Source organism: Trichechus manatus, unplaced genomic scaffold (genome assembly GCF_000243295.1).
Source record: "Trichechus manatus latirostris isolate Lorelei unplaced genomic scaffold, TriManLat1.0 scaffold00040, whole genome shotgun sequence".
Taxonomy (NCBI): Eukaryota; Metazoa; Chordata; class Mammalia; order Sirenia; family Trichechidae; genus Trichechus; species Trichechus manatus.
In genome coordinates this window covers 7033021-7047246 of record NW_004443976.1, presented here as the reverse complement: position 1 = coordinate 7047246, position 14226 = coordinate 7033021, and the positions used below count along the sequence as shown (strand labels likewise).

Sequence of the window (14226 nt, the reverse complement as noted above, 5' to 3'; positions counted from 1 at the left end):
TGCTTTGCGTCAATGCCTTCGGTGCAGCTTGGACTTCTTCCTTCTATATCATCAATTCTTGATCATATTCTACCTCTTAAAATGGTTGCGTGTTGACCAATTCTTTCTGGTACAGTGACTCTGTGTGTTCCTTCCATCTTCTTTTGATTCGTCCTGGGCCATTCAATATTTTGCCCGTAGAATCCTTCAGTATTACAAGTTGAGGCCTGAATTTTTTCTTCAGTTCTTTCAGCTTGAGAAATACCAAGCATGTTCTTCCCTTTTAGTTTTCTAACTCCAGGCCTTTGCATATTTCCTCATAATACTTTATTTTGTCTCTTCAATCCACCCTTTGAAATCTTCTGTTCAGCTCTTTTACTTCATTTCTTCCTTTTGCTTTAGCTACTCTACATTCAAGACCTAGTATCAGAGTCTCTTCTAACATCCATTTTGGTCTTTTTTTTTCTTTCCTGTGTAATGACCTCTTGCTTTCTTCATGTATGATGTACTTGATGTCCTTCCACAACTCATCTGGTCTTTGGTCATTAGTGTTCAGTGCATCAAATCTATTCTTGAGATGGTCTCTAAATTCAAGTGGTATATACCAAAGTCATACTTTGGCCCTGCTGGACTTGTTTTTATTTTCTTCAGCTTCAGTTTGAACTTGCATAAGAGCAATTAATGGTCTGTTCCACAATTGGCCCCTGGCTTTCTTCTGACTGATGATATTGAGCTTCTCCATTATTTCCTTCCACAGCTGTAGTCAATTTGATTCCTGTATATTCCATTTGGTGAGGTCCATGTGTGCGGTTACTATTTATGTTGTTGAGAAAGGGTATTTGCAATGAATAAGTCGTTGGTCTTGCAAAATTCTATCATGTGATCTCCTTCCTGCGTTGTTTCTATCACCAAGGCTATCTTTTCCAACTACTGACCCTTCTTTGTTTCCAGCGTTTGCATTCTAGTGACCAGTAATTATCAGTGCATCTTGATTGCATTTTTGATCAATTTCAGACTGACTGCGGAAGTTGGTAAAAATCTTCAATTTCTTCATCTTTGTGATTGGTGGTTTGTGTGTAAATTTGAATAATAGCTGTACTAACTGGTCTTCCTTGTAGATGTATGGATATTATCCTAACACTGACAGCGTTGTACTTCAGGATGGATTTTGAAATGTTCTTTTTGACAATGAACGTGATACCATTCTTCTTCAATTTTTCATTTCCTGTTCAACATCAGAGCAACACTCAAGCCTCCACTTATGGATGGGTGGCGGCTGTACATGAGGTACACTGGTGGGAATCAAACCAAGGTCTCCCACATGGAAGGTGAGAATTTTACCACTGAACTACCACTGCCACATACACGTTCTCATAAAAAACAAACATGTTGCCGTTAAGTCGATTTCAACTTATAGTGACCCTATGGGACAGTAGAACTGCCCCATAGGGTTTCCAAGGAGGGGCTGGTGGATTCGAACTGCCCACCTTGGTTAGCAGCTGAGCTCTTAACCACTGCACCACCAGGGCTCCTACATTCTCATAGCACCCTATGTATTTGCTTTGGAGCATTTAATATAGTTCTGATTAAATTAGTCTTGTATGATTTTCCTTATGTTTGCCTGCCTGCTTGTCACTAAGATCCTTGAGGTCAGGGACCATGTCTCTCCTGCTTGTCAGTCCTACCAGGGTCTGATAACCAGCACAGCAAAGGTGCTTAGTAAGTATCTGCTGAATGAATTAACAAAGAAATGAATACCAAAGAACTGTTGTCACGGCTAAGTTATCCGTGACTTTCACACTTTATGGAGTTCTGTGTTCCTCCTGTCCCCTGGAGGCTTTGTCCCTTTCATATTGACACATCTACTTTCTTCACTTTTATTCAATATTTTATTTTTGGGAAGCTTTTATACACCCTGCCTATGAGCAACTTCCTGCTGTTCTTTGCCAGTTGACCTCCAGTTATTACATTGCGTAGTTTGAAGCTTTCTGTCTTCTCAGTCAAGGTGACCACTCCCTGGCTTATATTGGTTGTTTGTCTCTGAATATATTATCTCAGCCCTTTTGTGGGCTTCATCTTAATGCATATTTCCTTACCAGAGCGAATATTGTAGTTCATCAACTAGAGATTACTTGAATACTTGTACCTTTTCCTCTCTCTCCCTTCCTCCTAGCTTTCTTGGTGGTTTGGTTTACTTTCTAATTCCTCATTTATTATTATTTTTTAATTGTACTTTAGATGAAAGTTTACAGAACAAACTAGCTTCTCATTAAACAATTAGTACACATATTGTTTAGAGACATTGGTTACCAACACCACGACACATCAACACTCTCCTTTCTTGAGCTCGGGTTCCCTATTACCAGCTTTCCTGTCCCCTTCTGCCTTCTAGTCCTTGCCCCTGGGCTGGTGTGCCCATTTAGTCTCGTTTTGTTTTATGGGGCTGTCTAATCTTTAGCTGGAGGGTGAACCTCAGGAGTGACTTCATTACTGAGCTAAAAGGGTGTCCGGGGGCCATACGCTCGGCGTTCTTTTCCCCATTTAGAACATTTACTCTGGACCTGTTGCTGTCGAGCTGACTCTGACTCATAATGGCCCTATAGGAGAGAGTAGAACTGCCCCATAGGGTTTCCAAGGAGCGGCTGTTGGATTTGAACTGCCAACCTTTTGGTTACCAGCCACGCTCTTAACCACTGTGCCACCAGGGCTCCATATACTCTGGAGATGCCCATATTTTCCACATCTTGGATGTAATCAATTTGCCTGATGGGCTCCTATTATCAATTTTGGGATCAACATGGCTGACTCAAACACTTCCTCCTTGCCCTGGCTTTTTAAGGGACATACTCTCTGCCCACCACCCCTCTGTCAGTTTGTCATATTGTGGTGGCTTGTGTGTTGTTAATGATGATGGAAGCAATGCCACCAGTATTTCAAATACCAGCAGGGTCACTCATGGTGGACGCGTTTCAGCAGAGCTTCCAGACTAAGACAGACTAGGAAGAAAGGCCTAGTGATCTACTTCTGAAAATTATCCTATGAACGCTTTGTGGATCACATCAGAATATTGTCGAACATAGTGCTGGAAGATAAACCCCCTAGGTTGAAAGGCTACACAATGGCCACAACAATAGCCTCAAACATGCCAACAAACAATCATGAAGATGGCATAGGACTGAGCAACATTTCTGTTCTACATAAGGTCAGCATGAGTCACAGCTGACTTGCCAGCAGCTGACAACTGTCTCAGAAACCCTGGTGGTATGGTGGTTAAGTGCTATGGCTGCTCACCAAAAGGTCAGCAGTTCAAATTCACCAGTTGCTCCTTGGAAACTCTACGGGGCGGTTCTACTCTGTCCTGTAGGGTCGCTGTGAGTCGGAATCGACTCGACAGCAACGGGTTTGGTTTGGTTTTGGTTAACAACTGTCCCTGTGCTTAGGCATAGTCTGTGTACCAGACAGTTCACTGTTTTCTTCCACTTAGTCTCTAGGAAGCTTGGTGGCCTTTCCCTACTTTAGGGATTTGATTTATATTCTTAACATCTTTCATTGCTCTATCCCTGTTTCATCATGGTAGTTATTGATATTGGGTAGAGTTTTGAAAGCCCAAGAGCCAGATTACAGATTTGTTTCCTCGTCCTCACTCCACTCCCCAGAAGATGCATATACCTGCAACTAAACAAACTTCTGTATATGATTCTGGGTGCTCTCTAAGCCCCTGCAGAGACCCTGAGTGGTGCAAATAGTTAACACACTGGGCTGCTAACTGAAAGACTGGAAGTTCATATCCACCCAGAGGCATCTCAGAAGAAAGGTCTGGCTATCTACTTGTAAAAACATCAGCCATCGAAAACCCTGTGGAGCACAATTCTACTCTGACACATGTGGGGTCACCGTGAGTCAGGGTTGACTCAATGGCAGCTGGTTTTTCTAAGACCCTGGATGAGGATTCTATGCTTTTCCAGTCGTTCTGTGCCACTCTGTCTCCTCCAGGTTTTTCCTTCTCAACAACTGTAAGAAGAAGGAAGAGAAGGGAAGGAGGAGGAAATCTCTTTATAATCTATCTGCTTTTCTTGGCCTCCGTTTTGCCATGAAACCTACCACCATCCATCCTCACTGCTCTCCTTCTTGCCCTTACTAATTAATCCTTTACCAGTGCTTTAATTTTACCTTCTTGCTCTTTCTTTCTTACCGCCTTCTTCCAGAATAAGCCAACTTTCTTATTTGCACCTTAATTTTTGCTTTTGTTTCACCTACTTCTCCTTTGTTTTCAATCACCCATGATGCCCACATCCCGGGGATATTGTGAGGATAAAAATGAAATCTCAGATGTGAAAATGCTTTGAAAAGTTGAGTACAGTGGCACCGTACAGCACTATAATGAACATGATGCTTCGTCGGTTCTTTGAGGCAGTTCAGTTTGCTCTTTTCCTTTGCATCCTTCTGTCACACGCTTTCAAAGCATATTGCTCTCCCAACAGAGGACCTCCCCTCTGTGCCCTTACACCAGCGTCTTCTCTGGTCTTTTCTCGAACTCGACACTAGCATCATCCTGCTTGGTCTCCATTTTCCTGGCTTTGACAAAAAGAGTTCTGTTGTTTCCATTTTGTGATCAGAAAGAAGCTGTGTCTCCCACCTTTGCCTTCCACTGCCTACTTTTTCTCCTTCTAGGGTCTCAGTCAGAATGATGAGCTCACTAGGATTTTTGTAGACCTGCTTCCAGATGTGTTCAATGTAACAGTTTTCCATCTAGTGTCTTTACAGCCAGGTAATCAATATTTTGCTTCGTGTCTCTTTTTCATTGATCCTTGACCCATCCATTCTCTCCTTTTTTTTTTTAAGAGGCATTTGAAAGTTGGTTAGGCTGGGGCAAGTACAGTCCTTAGAAAATGGCTATAAAATTGATAAAGTATTGTTTTATTTTTGTGATGAGAAAGACCTGTTTGCGCATGTGCTAGGGAACAGCAGAATGAACAGAGAGGTGAAGGTTGGAAATACAATACAAAGAGAGATGGGATTTAGAGAACAGATGGAGTTATAGACAGAGGGAGATACTTCTTCCATTAAGAAGGGGATGTACAGGGATGGGAGGTAAAAGAGGTGTGGAGACGCCGGTAAGATGGCAGTAAATTAAGGGAGTTTCTACCTGATGGCATATGTTTTCTCAGGGAAGAGGAGTGTTATGGATTGAATTGTGTCCCCCAAAGATATATATTGTAAATCCTAACCCCTATACCTGTGGTGGAGCCCTGGTGACACAGTGGATAAGAGCTTGGCTGCTAACCAAAAGGTCGGCAGTTGGAATCCACAGCCACTCCTTGGAAACCCTATAGGGCAGTTCTACTCTGTCCTGTAGGGTCACTGTGAGTCAGAATGGACTCTACGGCACCCACCAGGTTTGGTTTTTTGTTACACCTGTGGTTATAATCCCATTTGGGAAAGGGTTTTCTTTGTTATGTTAATGAGACGGTTTTAGTGTAGAGTGTGTCTTCAGTCAATCTCTTTTGAGATATAAAAGGAGAAGATTAAAGAAACACAGTTAAGGGGAAGATAGGTGCCATACCACATGAAGATCACTAAGGAACCAAGGAACAAGGACCTTCCTCCAGAGCCAACAGAGCGAGAAAGCCTTCCTCTAGGTCACTATGAGTCCGAATAGACTTGACGACAGCGGGTTTGGGTTGGGTTGGTTTAGAGCAGGCTGCTCTGAATCGGACTCATAGCCTTCTAATCTGTGAGAAAATAAATTTCTGTTCATGAAAGCCATCCACTTGTGGTATTTCTCTTGAAGCAGCACTAGATAACTAAGACAAGGAGAGTGAAGTAAATTGCTAAGAGTAAGGAGAGTGGGGGTCTCTCAGGGCCTTCAAGAAAGAAAAGAATCGGAAACATAGCCGACTTCAGGACACATAGGGAGATTACCCAACAACACTGAGGTTGAGAATCATGAAACTATAGTGACTCCAATTCACCAAATTTATTATTTTTCTCATTTATTAATGCTTGTGTTAATCCATGGTTAAGGTTTTACAAAAGTTGGGTGATGCAGAAGTAGAACAGGGCAATGGAATTGAGCATTTTGCAAAATCATGGTTCAAATTATGGATTATTGGGTCCATACCAAGTAAGAAGGAGGTAACGGCAAAGATTAGAAAAAACAGTGGAGCCATAGGACTGGACATTTCACTGAAGTAAAATAATGGGTGAGGAGAGAGTAAGATCTGGGAGGATAGAAATGATATACGTGAGTGGGTACTAAAGAATAATGTTTCAGACATGGGGACGTTCCCAGCGATGATAAAGTCCTGGGTGCAGCCATAGGGAGTGGGCAGCAGAAATGGAATGGAGTTAAGATCTTTGAAGATGAGAAAGATGAGGAAATGGAGGCAGGGTGTTGGCTGAATCACCCATAATGACATTAAAGTTTACCAGGATGATGGTGAAACTATGGAACCAAGTACCAAAGCTCTTAATAAAAGTGAGTCTAACCAGGAAGTTAGTAGATGACAGAGAACAAAAAAGTTAGTCGGTAATCTAGCCAGATGGCATGTTCTTTAAAAGAGGAAGGGGTTTTATATGAGCATGGAGAAGAAATAGCCTGCAAGTAGCTAGAGAAGGAGTCCCTCCCTGGGTGATGCAAATGGTTATGCACTCAGCTGCTAACTGAAAGGTGGGATGTATGAGTCCATCCAGAGGCACCTCAGAAGAAAGGCTTGGTGATCTACTTGTGAAAAATCAGCCATTGAAAACCCTATGAAGCACAGTTCTACTGTGACACACATGGGGTCTCCATGAGTTGGAATCAACTCAACAGCAAGTAGATGTTTCTTAGCTAGAGAAAGCTAGAAAATTGTTCACCTACCTCACACCCCCTTGCTATGTGAACTAGGGAGAGAGCCCCAGGAGTTGCAGTGTCCTTGGAGAGACTGGAAGTAGAGGAAGCATACTGTGAAGAGGTAAAAGGGGTTTACAGTGGGGCATGGTTCTGTGTGACACCGCTATGTGGAGAGTTGGAAGGAAGGTCTGATAGAGGTCAGACAAGGAAAGATGAGTTGCAGGTGATGAAGCTGGGGGCAAGGGAGGCCATAGCACAAAACAGTATGAAGGTGAAAACCCAGGAGAACATGGACAGCTTAGTGATGACCCAGATGGCCTCAAAGTTGCAGATGAAAGGGCTCTACAAGGTTGCCTCCGTGCACCCTTTGGTTCATGTGAGATGCAGGCAGTCATCTTTGGCTGTGTTCAGTCAGTGCTAATTATGTCAACCCCCCTACCTCCCCTCTCAGTATCTCCAAGATCCATTTCTTTCTCCTCAGTTCCACAGTCATGCCTCAAGCCAAGACTAATGCAGACTGATTCGAGCCAGTGCTGAGCGTTGCCTCCTACTGTCTAGTCTGTAGTTTTCAAACTAATCTTTAAGCACCTCTTCCCCCATAGCCTTCTCTTGCTAATAAAGAAAAGAAATAGGCTATTGTGTGAGTAGGAATGTCACAAAGGCCATCTAATAATCCCGGAATCTTTTGTCCTGGTATTTTCTCTGGAATAAGTTGTTTATCTCCCTGGTTCTAAAACTGACATCAAATTTATTGCCAGCTAGGATTTATAGAGTTTAATAAAGGTATTTCTTGGGTTCATCTCAGTTGAATCTATAATAACTATTTCTCGCTACAAAAAGTCATCATCTTGCTTTGTCCCACACAGTTGAAAGAGAGTCTGTATATTAGTATTTAAAACAAATATCCAATATTGACAGTCTTTCCAAACAGTTTCTTGCACAAGTATGAAATTGCATCTTCAATCTTAGTTCCTCTGAAACTAATTTTGTTTAAATACCTATTTTTACTCTTACTTCTCTTTTTAAATTTCTCCTCTTTTCTCTTGTATGCTTTACCTTCCTAGGAAAATTGCCTGATGATTCCTTCTTGGTAGTACACATTTCTATGATCCTTTGATCTAAAGAATATTATATAATTTCTCTAAACTTTATAGGATTGAGCTCATAGCTTATGTCCAAGCAGAATTGGCCGTCAATATTAAGGTCATTTCTTTGTGTTAAGTTTCCCTTGGGCTTTGAGAACAAGTGATGAGCATTAGTCTTGTCTCAGTGACAGGGCTGTGATATGTGTGTTCGTGTAGCCATCCCCTGACTCTATTCCCAGCACCAACAACCCTTGTGGGGATACATCCAACCGAACAGCCACACCTATACAACCAAGCCTATTCTTGTCTTGCCTCTTGCCTTTCAGCATCATCCTCACAATCACTGACATGTTCAAGTCAGATACAGATATAGGTAGATACAAATATATTCAGACAGAGCAAGCCAGAAGGGACAACACCTGCACCCTTGCCGCTCCTGGGCCCTTTCACACATCATCACTCTCTAGGATGGTGGCTTAATGCCTGCTCTTCAGGTGTGGCCCAGATGGAAGAGCACCAGTACGCCTCTTCATTCTTGGGGATTACATGAGGGGAGGTTTGGAAAGATTTTGGTCTGGACAACTGATTCCTTTATTTGAGAACCAAAAGCTGGAATATGCAGCCCTCTGTTAAGGAAAAGGGTCAGCATATAAGGCTCTGAGTATAGGTTCAGACACATCTGTGTTTGAGGGGGGATATGGAGGTATGCATTTCCTTATAAACATTGAACAACACAGGTCATTTATACACAAGAAATAATGACAAGCTCCATACTCCTTTCAGGAAAAAAACTCGGATATACCTTCAACAATCGGAATTTCCACAACGTGTCCTTGGGGCAAGGTCAGGAGGTGGTAGCTGAGGCTGCGCTGGACCTAGCTGCCAAGAAGGGTCACTGGGTAATTTTGCAGGTATGTCCCCTCTGCCCTGGTCTGAGCCATTCTTGACTCCATATATGTTTGGGCCTCATCCCACAATCTCTGGCCTTCTCTGTCCACTCACTCCCCTCATCTGCCCTTCCTTTCATACTCTTGGCCCCTTCACTTCCTAATCTCTCTTTGCAATTCTCCTCCCTCACACACACACAGACACACACTAATAACTCTTCTTCTTCCCCTCATCTGCCCAACCCCTGGGTCGGAATCAACTCGATAGCAATGGGTTTGGTTTGGGGTTTTTTTGTACCTTTCTGATGTGTTCCCTGTTAAACATTTTTCATTACATATGTGAATAGGATGTGGGAGCAACCGTAACTCCTTCACTGAGAGTTCATATGGGTGTTTAGAAATCTGGAACACCTGCTACTGGTTATTTCACTGAATATTTATAAGAGAAAAGGAAAACAAGCTTGTGCTTCTTCTATCCTGGCCTGTCGTCTTAATCCTTTAGTGTGCAACGTGTGTGGATGCTGGGGCTGTGGAAGAACAAGTGTTCTATAACACCCTACAACCACCTCCACTTCATCGTCCATCACTATACTGAAATTATTTATTATATGACTGTGTCCTTCATTAAATTTCCATAGAGAAAGAGATATTCCTTATTTACCTCTTAGCACCGAGCGCACCGCCTTGTACATAGTAGACATTCAACAAATGCCTGTCCGGTGAAAGAATCAATGAAGAAATGAACAAAAGAATAAATGGAACAGCCAGTGGCTCCTACCCTTTCTGGGCTCTCATTATAAAGAACGTTTTCTGCCTTGCAGTTACTACTGCAGCCACATCTTGCTGTTGGGTCTTCATCCTTAATTATCCCATTATTTATTCAGAGACTAGCAGCTGAGAGTTCTGCAATTCCCTGGGGCTCCTTTTCCAGAAACAGTGAGAATCTCAGCAGAAAAGATGATGACAGCCTGGGTTCCTGCTTCTTCCCAAGTGGGTCTGTGCAGGAATCAGAGGACATGGCCTTCCCATCCTTCTCAGGCTCTTTTGTCTAGGAGACGTGCCCTCTGGGCACAGCCACCTTGGGGCACCCAGCCACCAGGGTCAGAAGATCAGGGTCTTTCAGGAGACTGTGGTGCTGCCTCCCAAGCCCACTTGGACAGTAAGCACAGGGCGCCCCCACCCCAGCACCTGCCAGCTATCCAGGAACTCCACAGCTTATGCGGATGTGGTTTCTGAGAGCTCTCAAAGATGTTACTTAGAACTCCATTCCTCCCATGAGCACCAAATAAGCTGGGTGCCTGATTTTCCCCCCAAAGGAAGCATCTGAGTGTTGAATAGATGTCATCTGTATATGGTCACTATGAGTTGGAATTGACTCAATGGCAATGGGTTTGGTTTTTTGTTTTTTTTTTTTTTGGGGGGGGGGTCCAAACTGTAAAGTACTGCCCAAAACAAGGGCTCACTGCTGGTGTGTTTTCTCTCTCCCAGGACTTTCAAAAAACACCCGTTGCCATCGAGTCGATTCCAACCCATAGCGACCCCATAGGACAGAGTAGAACTGCCCCATAGGGTATCCAAGGAGCACCTGGTGGATTCAAACTGCCGACCTTTTGGTTAGCAGCCATAGCTCTTAACCACTACGCCACCAGGGTTTCCCCAAGGACCTTTAGACACCTGATTTTAAGAATTCCCTGGGGTACTGAGCTAACCGAGCCCAAGAATCCTCCCATCTATGCTTCCCAGCCTGTAAATCCGGAGAGATTCTCTGAAAAAGACAAAAACAACAGTTAACAAGTTTCCCTTTCAAATTTGGAAAACACTGCATAAAATACCCCTTTCAAGAAAATTTTCAGTTGTATCATATGTTAGTGGTTCTGAGAATCCTATGGTATAGAAATCTTGTTCAATCCAGTGTTTCCCAAATTGAGTTGAACACACACCCTCTTTATGGAGCTAATACCTTTTAACATCCTTGGCACACATTTTGGGAATGCTGCTTGAGGACCCTAGCCACAGCAGCTGGGGGTTCCTCTCCTGGGAGAGCCGGCTTCTCCCGAGGACCCTGGGTGCAAGACCACAGCTCAGACCCTCCCTTCTCCCTTCCTGGCTGTGGTAGCTATGGGGTGAATTTCCCAGGCCTGCCATATCCGGGCCCCTAAATCCAGCGGCCTAGCCTCAGGGATCCCTGAATGCTGGGTTCTGTCCCAGAGAAACGAGGTACCCCCCGCCATACGCCAGCCCTGCCCCCAGCAGCAGAAGTTGCAATTCTTGAAATAAATAGCTGAGTTACTCGTTTCTAGGGCTCGGTACTGCCCACCTAACAGGAATCCTGGGTGTCTAGGCAGCCCATAAAACTCTCCACATCAGTAGAAAGACTATTAGTGAATTCTTATTTAACAAATTTCCATTTCAACGACTACTAACTCCTGTATAGCATTTTACAGTATACAAACCCATTGCCGTGGAGCCGATTCTGACTCATAGACCCTAAAGGACAGAGTAGAACTGCCCCATAGGGTTTCCAAGGAGCAGCTGGTGGATTTGAACTACCGACCTTTTGCCACCAGGGCTCCCTTTCAAATCCATTACCTTTGGTTATTTGCAGCAACTCTGTGAAATAAGTATGGCAAATATTATTGTTATTTCTCTATCTGTAGAAGAGAAAACAGCACTGAGAGACCCAGGGACTATGGGCCATGTACTGGGCTCAGTGCTGCTCTGTGTGTCTAAGGCTCTGGGAACCATCATCCTCAAATATTTACCAAGGAGCTTCATCTACTCATCATAATGAAAGCTATTTCAACGCAGCAAAGTGACTGTCCTTATTAAAGTGAAAGGCACGTGCTGCAAAGACGTGTTAAGAAGTTAATGTAGGTTTAGGTAGACAGACAGACAGACAGACAGAAATCAGACCGGGTGGAGGAGGGGCTCAAACCTCAGACAGAGTCCCTTGGGCCTGGAGGAGGGAGCAGTAACTTGGTGTGTGCTGGGAGATAAGTTTGGCAACAATTAGCAGAATGGTTTGGAGAGGGAGGAGACACAAGTCAGGGAAGCTAGCTGGAAAGAGTTTAAATCAGTGCTTTTCAAATTTTGATGTGCATATGAATCTCTGGAGTATCTTATGAAATGTGCTGATTCTGTAAATCTGGAGGCTAAGAGTTTGCATTTCCAACCAGCTCCCAGGTAATGCCAACATTGCTGCTTCCTGGGCCCCGTTTTTAAGCATCAAGGGTTCAGTAATCAAGGTGTCAAGTAATGGGGTTCTGGATTTGGAATGTAACTGTGTTAGAGCTTTGGCTCTGAAAGAGTTTTCCCTGACCAGCAGTATCAGTATCATCTGGGAACTTGTTAAATGCAAATTATCAGGCCCCACCTAATCATCTGAAATTCTGGTGTGTGGCCCAGCAATCTATATTTTAATCAGCCCTCCAGGTGGTTCTCCTGCATAGTCAAGTTTGAGAACACTGTGCTACAGAGAGTTAGGATATCAAGGGATAGGGTTAAAAGGTAGGATACTAGGGAGATCCCTATTACTGGAAATGCCAAGACTTGTTGCAATGTGACTGATTTGAAGCCGAGACCAGTTCCCTCCTGATAACTACTTACTGCAAATAGAATTAAGCAGATGCCTGGATTGGGGGTGGGGGGTGGGGTGTTCCTTCCTTCCCACCAGAACATCCACCTGGTGGCCAAGTGGCTGAGCACCCTGGAGAAGAAGCTGGAGGAGCACAGTGAGAACAGCCACCCAGAGTTCAGGGTCTTCATCAGCGCAGAGCCTGCGCCCTCCCCTGAGGGCCACATCATCCCCCAGGGCATCCTGGAGAACTCTATTAAGATCACCAACGAGCCTCCCACTGGCATGCACGCCAGCCTGCACAAGGCCCTGGACAACTTCACTCAGGTACTGCTCTGGAGGGAGGGAAGAAGACCATCCACCTCACACACAGCTGATTCAAACTGGGTGGGAGAAGAGTATGCAGCTGGGGGTGGGGGTGGGATGCTGGCTGGAGCAATGCACAACGTGGGCAAAAAGTGTTCCCTTTGAGACTGATCTCCACCCAATGCCCACTCAGTACAACCCAGTACACTCAGGTCTCCATCCCAGAAATACCTTATCCCCACAAAGATGGGAGAAGCTACCCTTATCCAGTCTTCTCCTTTTTCCTCCCTGCTTCCCAACTCAACTCCCAAATCCACACATCATCTGTGACAAAAGAACCGAGGAACATTACCAGGAGATTCAGGATATTTTAGCTTTTAATTTTTATTAAGAAATATACTGCCCTTGGCAACGTGGGGCAGAAGGTATGTTGCTCTCTTATCCAGGGGCATTTTCTTCTCTTTCTTTTTTTCTAAATCAGTCTTGACTATACTCTTAGGTGCTCTACACCAGAGGTCAAAACTTTTAAATTACCTAGATTTCATATTCTACATAGGGGAAAACATACATTCTTAACTTTTAATCTACAGCCTTCTTTAGAGGAAGATGTAGCTGGGTCCCAGCAAAGGCCTTAGATTACTAGTCTAGCACAAACTGTTTGCAACACTCAGGGACCTTCCCTTAAACGTACTGGGATGCAATTAACTCTAACTGAAAGATCCGGTGGCAGACCATTCTCAGCTCTTCTTCCTTGAAGGACTCACCCAGAGCCAGGGAGGAGGACAATAGATGACTCCCATGTTAGACCTCCTGATAATGAATATTAGGCCTCAATAGGATTATTATCATCGATAGTCACACTTGGCTTCATCTTCTCAGCCTCCCCATGGGTTCTTGTTCTTGGGCTTGTCTCCCCACAAGCCTGATGTCCACCCATGATTATCCTCTTTTGTCCTTTCTTTTAGACTCCCAGGCAACTGGGAGATACATCCTAAGAGATGCTGGCTTTTCCCGGTTATTCTGTCCCCATCACAGCCGAGCTTTTTGTTGTGTTGTGTGGGTTTTTGTTGTTGTTGTTGTTGTTGTCATTTATGGCCATCTTCCATAAGTCTTCTGAGAAAGAAGGATAAACTTAGAAGAATATTCATTGTTTACAAGAATTTTAAATGCCCCCTTTCTGTTTTTATAAGTGTCTTGGAACAGAGACCAATATAACATCCCCTATTCACACTGTCCCATAGCTCTAGCTTAACCATTTAAGGGACAAATAGCAGAACTGAACTGTTTTCCTCCCTCCTTCTCTGACAGCTGGGCTCTTTGGGGATGATTATTTTATTCTGACTTTTATTTGAGTGTGCCACTGTCAGCCATTTCCAGCAGTTTAACGTGTGATTTCTTGTGTTTGTGCTTAGAGGCATTTTTTCAGCAGGACCCAATTTTTTCGAATGTGTAAGAAGTAACAAATGATGCTCTCTACACGGTCTATAGAGAATGGCTTTATCCAGAAAGCAGTTATTAAATCTTACTTGCACGAGGCAATGACCTTGTCCACTGTGCCAT

The 14226-nt window shown here is 43.8% G+C and overlaps 1 protein-coding gene across 1 annotated transcript in view; it reads left to right on the top strand.

Annotated features, from left to right (window-relative positions):
- Positions 1-14226, top strand: part of DNAH9 (dynein axonemal heavy chain 9) — a 450622-nt gene that overhangs the window by 385288 nt on the left and 51108 nt on the right. The window contains exons 61-62 of the mRNA XM_012555448.1: positions 8683-8810; positions 12460-12687. Coding sequence (XP_012410902.1) covers positions 8683-8810; positions 12460-12687 — 356 coding nt within the window. The remainder of the gene's footprint in view (positions 1-8682; positions 8811-12459; positions 12688-14226) is intronic.